At 38.0% G+C, this 21,734-nt stretch overlaps 1 protein-coding gene across 2 annotated transcripts in view; it reads left to right on the plus strand.

Annotated features, from left to right (window-relative positions):
• The window catches only part of LOC127422389 (RNA-binding protein Nova-1-like), an 83,995-nt gene extending 63,391 nt beyond the window's left edge, over positions 1–20,604 (plus strand). For both annotated transcript variants that reach the window (XM_051665879.1, XM_051665880.1), the window contains one exon: positions 12,068–20,604. In XM_051665879.1, coding sequence (XP_051521839.1) covers positions 12,068–13,090 — 1,023 coding nt within the window. In that variant the 3' untranslated portion in view covers positions 13,091–20,604. The remainder of the gene's footprint in view (positions 1–12,067) is intronic.
• Positions 20,605–21,734: the final 1,130 nt, after the last annotated feature.

Below are 21,734 nucleotides of genomic sequence, written 5' to 3' on the forward strand. Positions count from 1 at the left end.
CGGTGGAAAAGGGCTAACAGTCAGTGTCAGTCTTACCTTAAAAGCAAATTGTCCCATTGATGTTGGACTGTTGTGATCTCATATTGTCTGTGAGATGAGGGTCCCGATCCAAAGCTCGCACATCCTTAATCCTCAGCCAGACCCCTGGGGAAATGAGTTGTAACATTCTTTGACTGATGCAAGACCAGAGCTGTCTGAAATGGCATAAAAATAAATAATAAATCAGATCTTTATTAAAAATACATTTGTAAGGCGCATACTTTATTTTGCTGTTGCATTCTAGAGAGATCTGTGATGTCAAGACTAGCTCTTCAAGGCTAGAGTTAAGATCATATGCCAAGGTAAATATTTTCTGATGTGAGATTATATTACATTTAGCCATTTTGATAATGATGGCTTTAGATCTTCAATCATACCGCTGAGTAGCCTATATGAGCTTAATTTAAATGGGTAGTTTACTCAAAAATAATTTTCTCATGCGTTCCAAACCAATACTTTTTTATTTCTTCCATGGAACACAAAAGGAGATGTTAGGCAGAATGTTAGTCTCAGTCATCATTTACTTTGATTGCATCTTTTTTCTTCCATACAATGAAAGTGAATGGTGACTGAGACTGAACATCCTGCCTTCACAGAGTAAAATAGGGTAATGGGGGGGTTAACTGTTCCTTTAAGGTTCCACCGAAATTTCACATTGGGGAAATGAGTGCAAATTAAAGTGAAATTCATAAGTTTCAATATTCACTATTGTAAGGTGGTGTGGCACTTGGGGAGTCCCATTTTGGAAATGCAGTGAGCTCTGCCATTACAGGACTGACTATTTTTGGGTGCAACACCACTTGTGATTATGTTTAGGGTTATTAAATACAGTGTAGAGAGCTGAGGATTAAGATTGCTTTGTTTGTGTGGGAAAAGTCTCACTTAAGTTAGAATCTGTTCTACAGATCTATATTGATGTTATGAATGCAAATGTTAATTGACTGTGGGGAATACCATAGTGGATGAATCTCACAAAAAGAACATGTTCGGGTCATATTTCACTTCAATAATCAATAGGAAGAAATGGAAAAAAAAACTAAAAAATTCTTAAAGAAAACAAAGCCTATTTTTAGAACAATTAAGATTTTTTTTTTTTTTTTTTGCACTGTGACATTATATTCATGACAGTTAAGCACAAATTATTTCCCCCCACAAATTGTATTTAAATATATTACAATATTTTCATTATCGTAATGTAAAAAACAAACAAACAAAAGAAACACACACAAAAATAAAAATAAAATTAAAAACGTTAAATAATTTTTACCTCGTGGTAGTATTTGTTGATTGATTTAAGAAAAAAAAAATTACAGTCATTTTTATTACAGGAATAATAATCTAATTAGAATTGCAATTGACCCTTCGCTTATCTCCGCCCCCCTTGATTATGATCGCTCGCTCTGACAAGCTCTGCAGCACTTCCCATGGAAGAATCAATGGGAGATTGCCATAAACAGTGAGGTTTTTTTGCTAAATGTTCTCTTAAATGGAATGGATAATATTCTTAAGTGGGCTGGAATGAAGAGTGACATTGTAGGACATATTTATCTGACTTTTTTGTTACAAAAATCATTAAATTGCACAGTAATTTGATTGAAAAATGTGGAGATTGTGAATCAGAATAAAGAACAGCAATTATCACAGTCACTTAAAATTGTGATATAATTGCGATAATACACCAGATAACATTAATGTAAGTGAACAGAAATGCTTACTGTTTATTTACTGTAGCTTTTAATATTACATGAATCAATACATAAATGAATTAATGTTATTACCTTGGAGGAAATGTAGGTGTCCTCGCTGATGTTCTTCATGCTTATTTGGGAATGAGGACTGACACAAGTAAATCCATAATATGCTCTTCTTGACAGTTATTTAAACAGCTGCTAAGACAGGATTGGTCAGAAATGCTTTTAAGGCGGGTTTAGCGAAGGATCAGTTGAGAATAATGGGGATAAAAAAAAAATTAAAAAAACATTTTCTTAATTCGTAAAAGGCAATTTTCCTTAATTGTCATGGAAGTATTATATATTGTCCTTAGGCTTAATTTTCTTTTTGTAAATAAAATTTCTTTTGAGTTTGGGTTGAAATTTGACCTGGACAATGGACATGTTTTTGTGTGATTCACTAAAGTTGTTGAATGTCTAGCCAAATGCATAATTTTTCCAATAGGTTCCTCTTTCCAAACTTGTTAGCTATGGCTCCAGATTTCGCCTTTTCTGAATCATCATGTCTTAGGATGCAAACTGAGTTTGATGTGAGGTTAAATGAGAAATAAAAAAATGACAATGAAAATCAGCACCAAACCGTATTGCGAGTTTGCTTCCTGCCTCTGACAGAATTACAGAGATTGAGAATTGAAACCACTGGTGCAAGACCCTCGCTAGCAAACACCAACCCCTCATGACTGTCATAATACCAAGGTGAGGAGGACGAGAAGTGGGTGTTATTTTTAACTCGTATGGAGTCTTTTATTCTTTTCAATGCCAGCAAACAGCGCACACAGACAGAGGCAGATGCTGTGCAGAGATGGGCGGCTAAGCCTTGGATCAGGAGACAGGCGATTAACCTAAAGGCAAGCGCTTAAGACTTCAAAGTGCAAACAGCTAGAGCTATAGAGTCAGGCACTGTTCCGGGGACAGAGGTGGAAAGGGCTCGAACAGTTGCTAGGTGGGATTGTCCAGGGGTCATTGTTTGAGAAATATAGAGCCTGCAATGATAGGTTCATTGCATGTTTTCAACCACTTTAAATTTAATTCCTGATGAAGAAAATCAAGTTGTAAGTCTGAAAATACATAAAATCAAGTTAAAATGGCACAAATTAATGTGTCAAGTTAAGTCGATGGAAATTTGTGTTTTTAATAATAAAAAGCATTTTTTACAATTTATTTAGGTGGGAGAAAAATCCATTTTTCAATGTATCGTTATATCGTGGTAAAAAAAAATGATATTGACAACTCAGATGTCGTGCTCGTTCAGACTGTGTCGTAAGTCGCAATGGGCAGTTTTTCAAAAGTTTAGTCAAATTTTTGGGGAGGGGTTTCTGTTGTTTTTGATCAAACAAAGTCACAGCTTTCAAACGATGTCAATGGTATCATGATATTCAAACTATAAATGTTGTTTTTTTGCTCTTTAATGTGGTGTCAAATCGTGCTGTTGTCAATTCAGACGGGAGCACTGCATATAGTGTCTCTCCTCCAATCAGCATTTCTTTTTAATACAGAAATAGAGCATGAAAAACACATGAATGAACATGAGATGGGATGTTGAAAGACACAATGCCATTGGCTAAAATGATCATCTCTCATGTAATCCATTGGAAGAAGGCAATGATATCAACAACCCTCACTTTACTGCACACATTTACCTCAGGAAAGTAATCCAATGTCCATAGTTTGTTAGCTTGATAAAACGAACTATAGAGAAGAGCAAATTGCTCACATTTAAATTACAGATGCGAAGTGGATACAACTAGGAAAATTGAACCTCTTCTGTGCCGGAGGATGCGCGATCTCTGCATGTATGCGCAAATTGAATCTTAAGAGCCTCAACAGTCAAATTATTATATCCTGGCAACGGTTTGGGATAAAAACATAAAATCATATAATTAGAAAGTTGAGACCTTTTTTACTTTAGTGCATAGAGCTCAAAATTTGATTCTGGGTCAATGCAACTCAAAATGATGGACAAGGTCACATATCGTATAGCCAGGACTCACCAATTCCCACCCCTATGGTAAAGATCTTTGGTGTTGTCAAGCAATGGGTACATTTTGCCTCTCTTATTGCATGAACATGAGTAGAAAGAGTTCAGAGGAAGTTTGAACTGTTTTCTCAGTGGCGGAACACATCTTACATCAGAGTGCAGCCGGATCTGCTGCTACAAAGACTCAGGGGGCCTCATCTGCCGTTTCAGCAAAACCCACGCATAGAGACCGTATCCTTTGATTAATTTGTGCTTGCCTCTGATGCTGGTCTTATTATTTTTGTTTTTTTGTTGCAGTACTCAAACTAAGTAATACAGTCTACATATGGAGTACGTACACATATGTCCTTCATGGCTGACCAAGCTTTCATTGCCTATTACCCACAACCCCCTGCCACATCCTCCTGACAATTCATCAAAGCCTTGTAGTCTCAGAAGGCTGGTGGCACAGCAGCAGGCATCTCTCTCTTTCTTGCACTCTTTCTGTCTCAGCCTCCCACTTTCTTTCACTCTTTTATAGATAGAGGGAGGGGGCATCCACCTCTTCTAGCTCAGCACTTGGATGCATTCACTGAAATTAACCTGGATATATGTTGACGTGGCTAGATTCTTACCCAAGAGACTCGATTCTATCAGCACTTGTCCTGCCAAGTGCGATCATTAAAAATGATGGCGTCATAAAGAAAGAGACAGAGAAGAAAAAAAGGAAGGAACTGATCTGCTAAAAGTAGAAGCAAATGTCACTTAAAAATTATGCTAATAGATATTTTATGGTTAGACATAACAGTTGTTCTCACAAATGCATATTAGGGATGAGTAATTTTTAGTAGAGTACTCTAACCCACAAAAAAATGAGTAATTGATTACTTGTAAATTAAAATGTTAGTAACAAATAACAAGTATGACACGTACGTGAAATTTATATTTTGTTTTATTCACAAACGTTACCAAGAATAGTTTCAAAATAAGGTAACTTCAACAAACTGTGCTTTTCTTTTGGATTTTTTTTAATTTATTTTTTATTTTTTTAAAATGAACAATATGCATTAATAAAAATTTTTTTAAAAGACTTAATATTAAAAAACATTTCACTCACCCGGAACTTACATAGAAACCAATACTGATGGCACATATTTAAACTTTGAGTCTACATAAAGGCCATACAATTTTTATCATTTCACATGCTGTTATTCAGAAAAACAAGTGGTGAAAGTTGGCTTTCTATAAAATGTGCTTTGCCCATGTTAAGGAATTTAACATACATACACATATACTGGTCTTATAAGCTTCAGAGTTTCTCATACCGCTTCGCATATTCTTTCCTTCATAAAAGCAGATCCTCGTCCGTTGGTTTCCATTGGACTCCAACAAAAAACGAATATTAATAGAGTAGAATTTAATAAGAAACAAAATGTTACAATTATGGCTAGTGCTACACTAGGCTTTGCTTTCAAAATCACAAATGCCATCATATCTTCTCTCATCCAACACCTCAATGACACACATCCACAGAGCCCCCCAGTGGACTTAGTTGTAACTGCGAGATTTGCACAATTATTGGTCGGGATCAAGACAGCTGAAAAAGTGGATGGCACTGTTGATTTTTGATTATTGCAAAAATAATGACAGATTTCCTTTCCCTGTCTTCCACTGGTTGATCAAACAGATTTCTACCCAAACACAGTGTTTACACTTTTTCGTAAATCAACCTAAAAATAGATATGAGGAAGTATTAACATAACATACAATCCCAATTCCTAAAACGTTGGGACAGTATGAAAAATGCTAATAAAAACAAAAATAAGTGATTTGTAAATTAGAATCACCGTTTGCTATATTGAAAGCACTACAGCTACACATTATATGATGTTTTAACCTGTGAATTAAATTATTATTATTTTTTTTAAATATACAGTAATTTCAAATCAGATAATTGCAACACGCTCCAAAAAAGTTGGGACAGTCGAGTGTTTTCCACTGTGAAACATCACCATTTGTTCTAATAACACTTATTAAGCATTTGGGCACTGAAGACACAAGTTTGTTAAGTTTAGAAAGTGGAATTTTCCCCCGTTCATCCATTATGTAGGTCTTAAGCTGCACAATTGTACGGGGTCTTCGTTGCCTTATGGTGTGCTTCATAATGTGCCACACTTTCTCAATTGGAGACAGGTCAGGACTGCAGTCAGGCCAATCTAACACCCACACTCTCTGCTTACACAGCCATGCACTTGTAATCCAGGTAGTATGTGGTTTGAAGTTGTCCTGCTGGAAAATGCCAGGACATCCCTGGAAATGATGGTGCTGGATGGCAGTATATGTTGCTCCAAAATATTTACATATCTGTCTGCATTCATGGTGTTCTCACAGATGTGTGAGTTACCCATGCCATGGGCTGTGACACACCCCTGGCCCATACAGACACTGGCTTTTGAACCTGAGGCTAATAACAACGTGGATGGTCCTTATCCTCTTTGGTCAGGAGAACACGACGGCCGTGTTTTTTAAAAACTTTCAGGACCCTTTGGACCAAAAAACACAGTTCCACTGTTCTACTTTCCATCTAAGAAGAGATCGAGCCCAGAGAAGTCGGCAGTGCTTCTGGACAGTGTTGATGTAGGGCTTCTGCTTTGCATAGTAAAGTCTTAACTCGCATCTGTGTATGCAGTGGCAAAGATTTACTAAAGTTATCCCAATCCCATGTTCATTATATCCATTACAGATGAATGCCGTTTTTTAAGACAGTGACATCTGAGGAATCAGAGATCACACACATTGAGAAGTGGTTTTCGTCTTGCCCTTTACGCACCGAGATTTGACCAGTTCCTTGAATCTTTTAACTATATTGTGCTCTGTAGAGGGTGAAATGCCCAAAATCCTTCCAGTTTGTCTTTGAGGAACATTGTTCTCAAAGTGCTGGATTATTTGCTGAAGCATCTCTTTTTTGACAAGTCTTGAATGATCCTTGCTCTTGAAGGACTAGGCTGTTTTTGGAGGCTGTTTATACAGTATACAGTACTATGACACAATTGCCTCACCTGTTTCACATCTCCTGTTTCACATCGCCTTGTTATTTCAACTCGTCAAATTGTTATTAGTCTTAAATTGCCCATCTCAACTTTTGTTAGCGTGTTTCAATCAACTGATTTGAATTTACTGTACATTTTCAAAAAAACAATGAAATTCATAAGGTAAAACATCATATAATGTGCAGTTGTAGTGCTTTCAATAGAGCAAAGGCTGAATATAATTTACAAATCACTCCTTCTTGTTTTTATTTGCATTTTTCATACTGTCCCAACTTTTTTGGAATTGGGGATGTAGAAAACAAATCACACACATCACCTTTAAAGATACAAACAGTATCTCTAAAATAAAATTAATTTATTTAATAATATTTTACTCAACAGCTGTAATTTAATATATGATCATCTGGAGTTAAGATTTACCAGATCAGGACCGATTTGCTGCATTTGCACTAGTGCAGTACTGATCAATCACAGTAAATGTTCTCTGGTGTTAAAAACAAAAACAGTCTGATTTCAGTTGCATTAAAAGACAACTGTGAATAAGACAATTTTGATCAAAACGTTTAGCATAGAAGTGTCCTTCTGTTTGTTCTACCGAGGTAAAAAAGCGAATGTAGAAATCCATGAAATTTCCTGTCACCAGTTTTTCATTTATATGGTAATTCAGTTAAGCTGAATGAGAGTTAGCACTACAGTGGCAAGGCTAAACAACCTATGTAAAGACATGTCTGTGGGCAGAAAGCTACAGCAAACCTTGAGGGAGCAAATGAAAAGAACGGAACGACTCACAAAAGAGACAAACGTAAGACTGAGCCGAACACCACCCCCTCTTCACCCTCTCTTCTTTCCTCTTCTCTCTCCTTCGCTTTGTTCATATACATACACACACATAAAAACACACGCCCCCATAGACACACACACACATCTATCAACACTCACATCTACCCACTCCTCTTGTCTCCCCTTTTTTACGATTTTCATCTCTCTATCTGTCATTTTGACAGTGCAAATATTCAGAATCCAGCATTTTCAATGGGGAGGGCTGGAGGTTTTCATTATACGGAGTAATTAACTGTCAAAATCGAACAGCACAATGCATATTTCGTTTTTTTACACTGATACAAAGCATAGATTTATCAGGCCGTGACCAAAGACATCAAGTGCTAATTTGTCAGTTCAGATAATGAATGAATATTTCAAGTAATCTAATCTTTTTTTCTTTTTCAAATATAAAAGCAAAAGTGTCCTTTACTAGTTTGTGTATGGTGTTTGGGTGGGCTATAGAGTAGTGTAGTACAGTATTGGAAAGGTGTGCATTTTGACGTGCAGTATTATGGAATTACTAGGTGGTGGTTTTAAGTGAATTGTTGAGAGCGTATATGATGGAGGGTGGTTGGTTGGTTGCTATGCATCATTCCGACTCCCTTTCAGTCCCCCTTGAATGCTGGAGTTGAGTTTCCATGGAAACGCTGACCCCTGGGAGTCAATGCTTTTCAGGAGGAGCCTCTTTTTACCTAGTGATTCACAGCTCAGAAAGTACAAGAAAAAACATACATGCATCTTTATGTATATCTTCTAATATGTACAATTTTAATCAGTGCTGTAGTGTATGCCTCTATTGTAACAACATTTAATGGTCTTTTTTTATAATAATGATACAAGTAATATTTTTGTATTGTTGTCCAAATTTTATCTTAATTTTATGTGCATTTTTGTTTCACTAATCTTATCCATTTCTACTCTTTTCTCTCTTGGATAATTTAATATTTTAGTTTGTTTAATGATTTAAAAGGTGTCTGATTTTGTTGTATTTCAATGTGACATTTTGCATAGGGCAACACTTAAGTGACAAAATCTGAAATTGTAAAAAAAATATAAAAATAGCATACTTAGAAAATTCTGCATATGTGTTTCCAGTTTTAAATTTGTGATTTGTGAGAGACTAAATGGGATATTTATACTTTTAAAAATTCATTGCAGGACAACTGGATTATTTAACTGTAAAAAAATAAAAATAAATTGGTAATTAAAAAAAGGTAAAAACCTTAAAAGAAATGGCGATCAGCATCTAAAATATACACTTTTCCTTATACATTAATATAAATTTTAACCTAAAATCTTAATGTTGAAAAAAAGTTAATGGACAATTTGTTAGCTACCTACAAACAAACAAAATCAAATAAAGTTTAGGAAAGAAATCCCAGGTAAATTTGAATGAATATGTCTTATATCTCTAACAGTGTTTAGCAGCATTTTAACAAGATCAGTATGTTCTGTGTTTTGTGTAAAGCTTTAGTACAAAGTATTAGCTTGAGTCACTGTGGCCACATTCACACAGCAGCAGAATATGGTTGTCAGACCTGTTTTGAGTGTTTAATACGGTTGTGTTCACATACAAGTCGGTTATTTACGAGTGTGACAACCGCATTCTATAACCAAACTGACACCCGCAAATTTTCAGGTCTCACAACCTCATTCTCGGCAAACCAGTGCTGTGTGAATGGAACCGCACTGGACAACTAGTTGTCTGTCACGCCATATATTGTTAAAGCCATGCAGCACTGTACACACATGTGTCTCGTGTTAATCATGAGGAGTTTCATTAACTCAGAGACAGAGATATGAGCTGCGTGTCATCCGAAGATCCAAACGCTTTCTTTCACCGAAACTGCTCGTGATTGCGAGCCACGTGACAAATGCTGCACTCTGCACCCAGTTAAAAACATTCAAAGCTGCTGTCGGTTAATTATAATCTGAATGAACTCGCACCTCATTTGTACTTGTTTATTTAATAACGTGGCGGTATTCTGATAAGACATGCCGGTGTTATGGACGTCGCCATCTTTAATATTTACTTCAATCACTGTCACTGTGGTGTAAGGATGTAATGGTTTCATGGTTCATGGTATATCATGGTTTTAAAAAGAGATGGTTATCAAACCATTGACATTTATAATTCACGGTATTGCATTCACAGTATCAGTATTTTACATAGTATTTTTTTTTTTCGTTTGTTTAAATTCCAAGTAAAGGAATAAAAGTTTCCATTGAAAATATCAGTTAAATTAAGAAAGAATTGGCTACATTTATACAGCATCATATAAACTTAATCAAATACATTTCTACATCCTCCTGTTTCACTAAACCTTCACTTCATTTTAAAAGTCACACGTATGAACTGCACGGCAGAGAGAGAAATGTCAAAGCCTGAACCTTTATTTCCCCCCACCAAGCGAATGAAATCCGGGGTGTGGGAATATTTTGGTTTTTTAAAAGACCCACAAGGCATCATCAGTGATGGTTAGCCAGTCAGTAAACTTTGTCTAAAAAGTGTTGGCTCAGGCAGGGAACACTTTAAACATGAAGAGCCACATCCGTGATCATCCCAAGAATTTTGGGGAGATGAATGTAAGTGAAAATACAGTATATAGTCCAATAAATTATAAACCCCTTTTCATAACACTCCCAGATATACAAGATTTCTATGACTACCTGTATTTTCCTGAATATAAGTCACGTTTTTTTCATCATCTGAAAGGTCCTGCGACTTATATACATAATTTATACGTGATTAATATCGGCACGTTCAAACGCACGCATACCAAAGCACATATGCTTACACACAAACAGATGAAAACATTAGTCAAAGAGACGGTAGAAGCGTTTTTAAAGTGGCAATTCAAAATATTTTGACTACATTTTGTCCATCAAAACATTATTTTCCTAACAAACTCTACTTTTCATCACACTCGTAGGAAAAACATTCAGTCAGTGAAATGGATAATTCATGCACAGTATAAAGGGTTCAGTTATCAGAAATATCCACAGATAGACATTCTCTAACGTTAATGAATGAATAGAAAACAACACACAATTTTTTAGTCACAGACTAAAAGCTGTTTATTTGTATACTGCATAGAGTTACAAAGCATAGAGATCTGTATTTCCTGAGGTAATTTAATCTTCATAATGTAGCGCATCTGACTTCTGAGCAGATGAAGGGAAGTCTGGACTGTGGCGGCTGCTCCCGGGTATAGCCTGCCGAATACAATCTCTGTCAGTGCGATTTATACAGAGATGCGACTTATCTGTTGTTGTTGTCAATATCTTAACTGTGACTTTTTTGGCACTTTTCACATTTTTTTTTTTTTTTAATTACAAAAAAACGTCTTTATTTCCGGAAAAAATGCACTTCATAAATACAAAATAAACTGCTAATAATTACTTTAATACTGTGATACGGTAATACTGCTGTATTTTTTGTGAAGTTATCGTACTGTGAACATTTCATACCGTTACACGAACAACCGAATTCAAGCCCGTCTTCTAACACCTGTGGTGAGTCAAGCCCGTATTCTAACACCACTTCGGTTGTTCATTCATACAGACAGTATTCAAGCCGCTACTGTAAGCTGTTGTATGAACGGGACATTTAAAGACACACACCTATAAGTAAATGCAGTTGTCAATCCCAAACACTGACTGTATGAACGTAGCCTGTGCTTACTCAGAAAAGCAAGCCTTTCTAGTAAGGAAAGAAACCATGGTAACCACTGTTTACACTTTTTTCTTCTATCAAAGAGGAAATTATTTTTCACAGGCATTGTCTGAAAATTGCTCACTGAGAACACTATGTTGCTGTTGCACTAAATTACTAGATTAAACTCATCTGTCATCTGAAAATTCAGTTGGAGTTATGCTTTAATGATACAGCAACTCAAACAATTGATGATACAGCAACTTGAAATGAAGTAAGTACCTTAAAGTCTAAAAGCCAGGCTTTGGTTTTAAAAACATATGGGTGTAATTGCCACAAAAATACTTATTTTTGTTCAAAGACAATAGTTGTGCTACAGCTAATGGGATGAAATCACACATTCTACTTTTAAATCCCAAGACTGAGAAATGGCTCATAATAAAGTAGCATGAGTTATAGTATGCTTTTTTCATTCCTGCTGAAAAAAAAAAAAAAAATGCTTAAACTGGTTTGCTGGTTTTAGCCAGTGTCCCAGCTTGGACAGGCTGGTCTGTTTGCTGGTTATAGAAGGGTTTTGGGCACTTTTCAGATGTTAAGCCTGGAAGACCAGCTGACCAACCAGCTAAACCAGCTGATCTTGGCCAGGCTGGGAGACCAGCTAAACTAGCTGAACACCAGCTTAGCCAGCCTGGCAGATCAGTTAGTCCAGCTTAAACCTGCTTAGACCAGCAAACCAGTTTTTTTTTTTTTTTGCAGGGAGAGTGACTCATTCACAGAAGCATGACTTCTTGCTCTCTGCTTATGTCCTTTTCAGGCCAAGCTGATAGTGCCCAACAGCACGGCAGGGCTGATCATCGGTAAGGGCGGGGCCACAGTGAAGGCAGTCATGGAGCAGTCCGGAGCCTGGGTCCAGCTTTCACAGAAACCAGAAGGCATTAACCTGCAGGAACGTGTGGTTACCATTAGCGGAGAGCCTGAGCAGAACCGCAAGGCCGTGGAGATCATCGTGCAGAAGATCCAGGAGGACCCACAGAGCAGCAGCTGTCTCAACATCAGTTACTCCAATATATCTGGCCCCGTGGCCAACTCCAACCCCACAGGTTCCCCATACGCCAACTCAGCAGAGGTGATGCCGGCAGCTGCTGCTGCAGCGGCAGCCACAGCCTCTAGTCTCCTGGGGCAGGCCAGTCTGGCTGGAGTGGGTGCTTTCCCCACCACCATGCCCAGCTTCTCAGGGAATGACCTTCTGGCTATCACGTCAGCGCTGAACACGTTAGCCAGCTACGGATACAATACCAACTCTCTGGGTCTAGGGCTCAACCCCGCGGCCGCCTCAGGAGTCCTCGCTGCTGTGGCTGCTAGTGCAAACCCTGCTGCAGCTGCAGCTGCTAACCTGCTAGCCTCATACGCTAATGATGCATCCAGCAGCGCCGGCCACCCAGCCACTAGTCTGGGTGGCTTCACGTTAGGCTCGCTGGCCGCCGCCACCGGAGCCACCAATGGTTACCTGAGTGCTGCTTCCCCGCTGGTGGCAAGCTCTCTACTGGCCACTGAGAAGCTAGCGGAGGGGGCCAAAGATGTGGTGGAGATTGCCGTGCCAGAGAACTTGGTTGGTGCCATTTTGGGGAAGGGAGGCAAAACGCTTGTGGAGTACCAAGAACTGACAGGAGCCCGCATTCAGATCTCCAAAAAGGGAGAATTTGTTCCTGGCACCAGAAACCGTAAAGTTACCATTACCGGATCACCAGCCGCCACACAGGCAGCCCAATATCTTATCAGCCAGCGAATCACATACGAGCAGGGTGTGAGGGCCACCAATCCGCAGAAGTTGGGCTAAAAACAGGGAGTACGAAAAAGGAGAGAGAAAGAGTGGGGGATGGGAAGATACAGAGAAAGAGATGAAGGGCACGAATAATGAAGAAAATCAACCACATACTTTGTGGAAATCTCAGTATTAAGAAAAAAGATGGAAAAATATCCTCTCAAAGTGGAAAATTGAAAATTGCGAAAATGTGTAAAATGTAAATATGGGTTTATTTCTTAAGTTTTGATCTTTAGAAAATTGTATTGTTTTTTTTTTTTTTTTTGTGCATTTTTCTGGACAGCAGTGAATGGCATTTCAACCTGGCATGCTGCCGCGCTGTGGTTCCCAGCAGGTGGGCAAGGTGGTGGGATGGGGGAGAATGGGGTGGAGCAATTGGACATCCAACCCCGCTGGAATCAGCCCTTTCCCCACCCCCATCCCCTCCTAGCTGAGTGATTTTTGTTCTTTACTTTTTAGTCTTTAGTTTAATTCCCACTCTTTTGCCCATGCCCACTCTATAAGAGGGCCTGAGACTGAAAATAACCCCCCCCCCCTCCCCACCAGTCTGTGACACCCCATAACCCACCCCAGTCCCCCTCACCCTGGCCCTCCCCATCCCAGCCTGCCCTTCTCTGGGCAGGATAGGGCAGGGGATGTGATGATGCTCCAGGGTTTCTCAGCACCACTAGACATTGACCTGGGGTCCCAGTTTGACCAGGTGCATGCCATTTGATGCTACTACAGATGTTGTTAGCATAAGGGAAGCTTGTAGATCATGTTGTGGACACAGGCCAGGATGCAAAATGCAGCTGCTTTGGTCAGAATATTTAGTACCAGGGCCAATTTCTCTATGGGAATTGAAATCTGTTGTTTATACAAATACTATTATCATTATTATTACTACTACATTATTATTATTACAAATTATCATCACCATTAGCATTATTTATTAATATGATTTTACCCATAAGGACTGAGGTATTTCTTTTTTGTTTTTCTTAATATGTGAATTCAGGTTGACATGAATGTAAAGACAATATTTTGGATTTAGTTTTTTATTTAAGTAGATTGAATCGTGTCCATGTAATACATGTCTTATTTAACATCCAGTGATAACTACACGGTCGGCACCAACAGAGTAAAGGGGCAGATGTACTGTACAGTGATATTAATACAGTTTAAACAACAAAAAACTCTCACACACTCAAACGCACACACAAACACCCTCAGTAAACTGTTACCTATCAAATGCTCAGTTTGATCATGAGCAGACTTGAAATCACAATGGGACTAGACAATTTATTCACATATCTACTGAAAGAGAATGTAGGTCTTTGCACAAGTCCAAGGGAGTGTACCCGTGACAAGAATAAAACTCTTTATCAAAGTTCATCGCTTTCTATAATGTACAAAAAGTCAGTCTATAGTTTACGCTGCCCTTCTGTCCAGATCTCTGCGGTACTAAATATATTGTGCACTTAGAGCCACTGCAGTCGAATGTCTGCACAATCTTCTGTTGAAGTCATTGGAAGATTTGCATAGATATTCCTGATCAAATACGAAAATGAACACATACTACTGAACAATTACGGCCACGAAACAAATTTACGCTCTGATCGGCACAGGCTGATTAGTTGCATGGTCTGCCCTAGAAATTGTGTTGCTGTTAAAGCAGGTTGCTGGCCCTATTTTCAGTATAGTTCCCAAGCCACTACTAAATCTAAGACTTGTTGTCTTAGTGTTTTGATTACATATATGAGGATCACCTACACTCTTCTAAAATATATGGGCTGGCCATGTGAACAACTTTCTGTGCAGATTAGAACTACCCATGTTTGACGTATTTGCTGCTACTAAGGTCCTAGTTTGTTTTTCCTTTTGTTTTGTTTTTTAATCTGAGTACACTGAATTTCGTCTTAATGCACTGTGAAGTGTGGAGGCCATGATGGAAGGCCAGGAAAAGTCAGGGTTCTTTATCGTTATCACGTTGATGCACCACAATGATGGAATATACTCACGTGGAACGTCTCATATTATACCAACCTCCATGGATTCAATGAACTGTTCACAGTAAGGAAGCAGAGGATCAGGATCGGAATGGTTAATTAGGTTGAGATCAGGCTCTTTGAGATTATTGGACATCACGTTGCAGTATCCAAATGTAATTTTCCAGTTTACCAAAACCCAATAACTTACTCCCAATCGAGAGGTTGTATATTTATTGCGAAGGGGCAGAGGATGGTATAGCCTATTTATTTTGTCTAGACAAATTTGTGTCCTCAAAAAGAGTGATACGACAAGAAAGGAAACAAGCATATTTAATATTTTTACTGGATGCAATCTATTTAAAAGCTACCACCACCAATACATATCATGATGTTATGCAATTTGCTAAAAGACCAGGCTTGCATACAGTATGTTAAAATAGAGAGCATTCCCAAACAGATTGGACGGCTACAGCGCTGTGCTCTCTCTTCTCTTGACTAAAGTTATGATTCTTTCCTCTCCTTTGCTATTGGAGCACCAGGGAGAGTAAATCTGAACCAATTGGTAAGGAGGCTTCTTTATTCTCATCTAAAAACCATCACCTCCCCTCACCTCTTCTCAACCCCTTTTTACCTTCGTGCACTCCCATTCTGACACATCAACCCAGAGACCCCCTTCTCTCACATTTCTCCATGGGTGGCGATGTCTGGTGTAACAGTGCATGTGTGCTTGCCCTTTCACAAAACATTGACGAAACATAAAGGGAAGATGTTTCTACAGAGTAGAACGTCAAAGCTTGCAATAGATCACAATCGGGCACATCACACCTGAGACTATCAAGTACAGGTCACTCTTTACAAAGGGATTTTGTTCCGAGCCATCGATGTGTTTGTATGGTGAGTGTGGGTATGTGTGTGCAGCAAGCTTGCAGGCGCGAGTTTGGGTAGATACCTGAACTAGAAGCAGTTGTACCCTAGGTGAGGAGGACTAACAAGTTGGATGAAGATAGAAATGTTTGTCTTGGGAAAGGTACTCCAGGTACTCAGTTAGCTAGTTGCCCATTTTTTTTCCAAACGAAGGGACATCATAGTTATGTGTGGACGGCAGATTTTTTTTAAGGGAAAGCTATGAAGATCAAGACGAGGAAGCAATAGCAATCGAGTGCCGCCGCACTTTAGAGTGCATCTGTGCATACGGTTTTACCCATGATGATGCAGTAATTCATGAGACACTTGAACAGTGGAATTAGTCATGTTTTAGTCTCAGTAGATCCCCCACATACAAAGATACACATAGATAAACCCACACAAACATTGAAAATATTTTATTGTAACATCAGAGTTCAATTTGATTAACACAAAAAGCAAGATATTACTGTGACAATTCAATGTGAAAACTAATTAAGGTGCCAATGTAGTGTCAAGGAGCAGCTTTCTGTTTTGTAGTTTTTGTATTCAGTACTAAAAGTACATATATGGGATTGTCTCTGTTTTTTCTTTCATTAGTACTTGGGAAAATAGTTAAAATGTGATGAGTACTGAAAGCAATATACGTAGTAGCATGTCGTCAAGTCTTGTCCTTTTATTCTGTCTGTGTAGGAGCTTTGGATTTACCTAGATGTTGAGTAGATTTGCATATACTATTTTTTAAGTTGTGAAGATGCTGCTATTGAATAAGTGATGTACTGAAACTTAAGATAAAAAAAACATATCTGGTCAGTCATTTAGCAGGATGTGGTATAGTTCTAAGAGGTGTAACTAAATGCTACATTGATAATGAAATAATAATTGCTATATCGATGATTAAATAAACCTGTGCCAAAATAGATCTTTACAGATTTAAATGTGATTTAAACACCATTAGTTAAGAACAGACGTACTTTTGTAATTAAAAAAAAAATAAAAATGTGAAAAGTGCCAAAAAAGTCACAGTTAAGATATACAGTAACTAGTGGGGGGATAAAAGTGACTAGCAAAGCAAAAGATTAGACATTAGCTCTATTAGGTTAAGAGTTTTCTGCCCCCTTAATAACCAGTCCTTGTTAAAAAGAATAAGGAGGGATTCATCTTGTAGGCCAAACAAAAATCAGGGTGCCATGTGGCCACCAACACATCCCTGGGGCTAGAAGACTGCCGAGTGAGCTTAGCATGGTTAAAGTTTTATAAGTTATCAGCATTCTTAAGTCAGCCTTTTATAGTTATGAAAATGTATTTTGTGAAGATAGATGTTATCTTTTTTGCACGTCGATATTGCATGATACCAAGTGAAGCGTGGATTTAAAAAATGAAGTTTCAAAAAAACAATTAGGCAATGTGCACTCATTTTGAGGACAAATCTTTGCATGGCAACAACAGTTAGAGCTATTAAATTAGCTTTTTCACATTTTTAACTTTTAGTTTTGCTAAGACCAAGCTGGTTTTTGTTTCCATGAAAGCTAGGCCACAGAAACCAAAATCATTCATAGTCATTGCCATATTTAGCGACATAATTAGAGCACTCATTTTGTACAAAGCTATTGACATTTTGTGATATTTTTTTTGAAAACATTACCAGAAAAAAATGGAAGTTGGGAAAGGAAGGTTAATTTATAGCAAAAGTAACTTCTCCTACTGAACAATAAAACATGGCCGTGAATGTACTCGCCTCTACATAAGTTTGCATATCACTCTTTCTATCATGATTCTAGGGCTTGTTTTCGCTGTAAATTGTGTGTCAGTACTAACATCATTAAGCTATATTACACTCTTCTGTTAAGTAGCTTGTTCTGCCATCAATGCACATTAAGCTTGATCCATTCTTGCGATAATATGCACTTTATATTTCTCTTATATTTCATGCCACCCCAGTAAAAACAGCCCCATTTCCAAATGAGAGCAAATGCAATGACACTGCTTAACTGCTCGAATCCTTTACTTCAAATCTCCATGAAAAAATGAAAAAAGGAATAGCTATAGAGCTATTTAAATGGGCAGAATTCCTGATCATAATCAGTCTGTAAAGAATTTTCCAGATTATCAAAGCTGACCAAAAATGGCAGATTTTGGAAATGTTGTTAATTTGATTAATTTGTTTTTTATTATTATAATGGATAAGTGACAAAAAAATGGGCATGCCTGATATCATAAATATTTTGTTTGTTTAGGGCCATGTTGAGACTTCAAACAACGTCAAAATTGCACAGTGCTTAGTCGTTGTTGCATTTTAAACTATATCAGGCATATTTTTATTTATTTTTTGTGCGTAAAGACGATAGCTCAGTAGGAACAAGGGTAATATTTGTGTTTTGTGCATGCATTTAGCAGTTTTGTGTGTACAAGCAGGGCTTTTTTTTCTCCCCAGGTTACTGGGTTCAGCAGCTTTGTCACATGCAGTCAAGTCAAGATGAATGCAAACTTATGGTTTAGCTGATGATGAGAAGGTCATTGCTTTTATGTGGGAATTGGGCTCGAGCTTGTTGCTCTTCCAAACCCCCCCCCCAGTCCAACCCCACCCAAACCCCGCCCTTGGCCCCCACTATCAGAAGAGGAGAAAAAAAAAAAAACTAAAAAACCTGGGGTCATTCTTGAGCTTGTACACATTGAAGCACCAGCAATGTTAGAATACATTTGTCATATCACTGTTCTGTTCTCTCTTTTTTATTTTCCTGTTTTTATTTGTATGACACTCTCTAACCTAGACCAAGTATAACAAAAATGTCATTCATATGTATCCTGTTTACTCTCCCTTTTTCTCCCTTTTGCACTTTCACTGCTCCCCTTTTTTCCCAACCACTCCCCACTCTTCTGCCGACCTCCCCCTCACACCCTCCCAGACTTTCTCCTGAGTGCCAAACAAAAACAGTACCATTCCAAACGTTTTGAGTTCTCTTGTATGTTGGACATCCATCGGACGCACCCATGAAGCCAACATGTTTCTCCATAACATGATGTCAGTCATGACGCCTCAACATTACCCAAAAAGCAAGCCGTAAAAAGCGAGACCTGGATTAACACGGTAAAAAAAAGGCTGGCTACCTCTCATAAACTGCTTTTCCTAATTCTCTGTCATCTCTTCAACCTCCAGGACATCACTGATTTTGTGCCATAATGTTGGGGCCACTGTCACTCTACTCACCCCCGAGTCTCTCCATTTGATTTTTCGATGGAAAACATTAACCGCAAACAAAGAAAAATCCATTTTAGTTTTGTTTTTTCTTTAACATTAAAACATGCTGAGGAGTGTAACGTCAGCTGTGCAGCCATCTTCTGTCTTCTGAACTTTGAAACTTCTCACCCCTCATGAACTTTATTGACCTTCTTCCTCCCCTTCTATGTTCATCAACTGTTTGGACTTAAAAACTCCATTCCATCTCCAAACCTTTTTGAGACTGTGCAATTCTAGTTGAGATGATTGGATTTATTTCTCTTTTTTAAGTCATCATTGGGGACGATTCTCAGAGAAAAGAAATAATAAAAAAACAAAAAACAAAAAAAAAAAAAAAAAATATCAATAAGTTCCATGCTGTTTCTCCACAATTTCATTATTTTCTCTCACTGTAAATATTTGTCAGATTTCGTTGAACTGTAACCAGAAACGTGTTCAACATAATGCGGCTGGCAGCATTAAATCGGTTTTGTGGAGTGCTCGTAGGAGGCATCGATAGAAAGCTGAGTCACAGACAGTGTCATTTTGGTTGTTCTACCGCTATTAGTCAGACTAGCAGCACCTAGAGAGAGGGAGTCCAGTCAAGACAAGTCTCTAAAAAGTTTAGAAAATGTTCAAAATTGGTTTAAATGCAGATTGATTGTAGAGGAGAATGATTTAGAAACAAATACTGTGCTCCTGTTTATGTAAAATGTGCTTGATAATTGATCATGGTTAGCAAAAAATCTGGTTGCCACAAGAAATGATTCCAAATTGTATTCTTATCTAACCATTTCTGGCCCTCCTAATGCATAATCACTACTAAGCGTTAAGGTAGACAATTAGAACAGGTTTCATACTTGAACCGATGGTAGTTACTAATCTTATTGTACATATCAGATGTGTCGAGTGTAAATTGTGATATTTGTTGATTATAGGTGTCTTTGATCATTGCAGCATCTGTTCATAAAATCATAGATGAAAATGTTTCCCTGTGATTAAGAAAGATTGACCATTTTCATACGTCTCAACCATGCTTTGAGCTCCACATCTAATGTTTCTATGCTGCCAGCTTTATTTTATGATGACCCTTCATGAGCTTATTTATTTTAAAACTACTATACATTATTAATAAATGGCATCAAGAACTAGACAAAAGGGAATGACTGGAAAGATTAATTACTGTTTTGTTTTTAGTATTTTAGTGGTTTCTTTTAACATCATCCATTAACTGACTTAAAAAGTATTAAATATTTAATGTAACTGTAGCATTGTGTTTGTAAAAAAAAAAAAATAGTGAGTTGTGTTTCTTGACTTGTGGATTACCAGTGAAGTCAGCAATTTAGTGCTAATATCTATTAAGTCGTTTTTTTCTTTTTTTAAGGGTTATTATTTTCCGACAGCAACAGCAGTCATTATAAATGTTCATTTTACCATCACCTGTCTTCTGTTGTCTTATTCTTCACCTCCCACTACACTTAGTTTCATCAAATAACACATTGCAAGTTTGTGCCTGAAATCATGTGCCCGGTCTTGGGGAGGGGCCATGCTGCATGAGAGAAGGTGCTGTCACACTAGATTTTGTGCTCCATTTGCTTCCATTCAAACGCATGAGAACACGAGAGCGAAAGGTCCTGCGAAGAAGTTTCGTCTTGCACTTCGTACCAAAGTTCAAATTTGGCGAATTCACATAGTGAATCCACATTTGACCAACAGAGGATCTAAACGTCACCTCTTGGCTCTGGCAGGAAAAGTGTAGTATATTGTAACTTTTAATGTTTTGAGACATTATTTATTAAAAACAGAAGTCCTAAAGCAAAGTAATGGGGTGCAGAGTAATTTCACATGCGCAGAAACTAACGTGACTGCACCTTGATGCGTATGAGTGTATGTGTGATATGGATGAATGTGAAAGGCTTGGGCGGGTGGGTGTTCTGTCCTCTGTCCACCAAAGCTAAAACCTGTTGGGTTTCCATTTACCAATGGAACCAGCTTATGTTATAGCTCAAACCCATCATGTAAGCCTAGTTAATTTTGATCGTTCATAACTTCTCCCCAGTTTCCCAACCACTTTCCACCACAACCTTTCCCTGCCCTTTACGAGCCATTTCCTCGCCACGCACCCCCACACCATGTGATGTTCTCCATTGATAATAACATACTACTCGACCAGAACCCACATTAACTGTTCTCATGCCTGCAGAGGCGGCAGTTGCCTGTCAGCTCACCCTTCGCTCATGATTCGCCCACCATTCCTTACCGGCTGCCAAGCCCAACCTGACAATTCTAAATATTAATAATAATAAAAATGCATTTAAAATACAGACAAGTGACTCTCAGGGTGTTTACGTAATCTACCTTACTCTGTGAATTCACAGAGCCACAACCCAGCTCTCCCTCATGCTTTTTAAGGAGCCCAAAGACAATTTCCATGTATGATTGCTTATCATAATCTTCTGAGAAAAAAAAAAGGAATGATATGCACCCAATTAAAGGAGCAAGCAAAATGCTGTAATGTTTACAACCTTAACGAGACCAACGCTGTTGAAAGAATGTGTTGAAGTTTCAA

Source organism: Myxocyprinus asiaticus, chromosome 31 (genome assembly GCF_019703515.2).
Source record: "Myxocyprinus asiaticus isolate MX2 ecotype Aquarium Trade chromosome 31, UBuf_Myxa_2, whole genome shotgun sequence".
NCBI lineage: Eukaryota > Metazoa > Chordata > Actinopteri > Cypriniformes > Catostomidae > Myxocyprinus > Myxocyprinus asiaticus.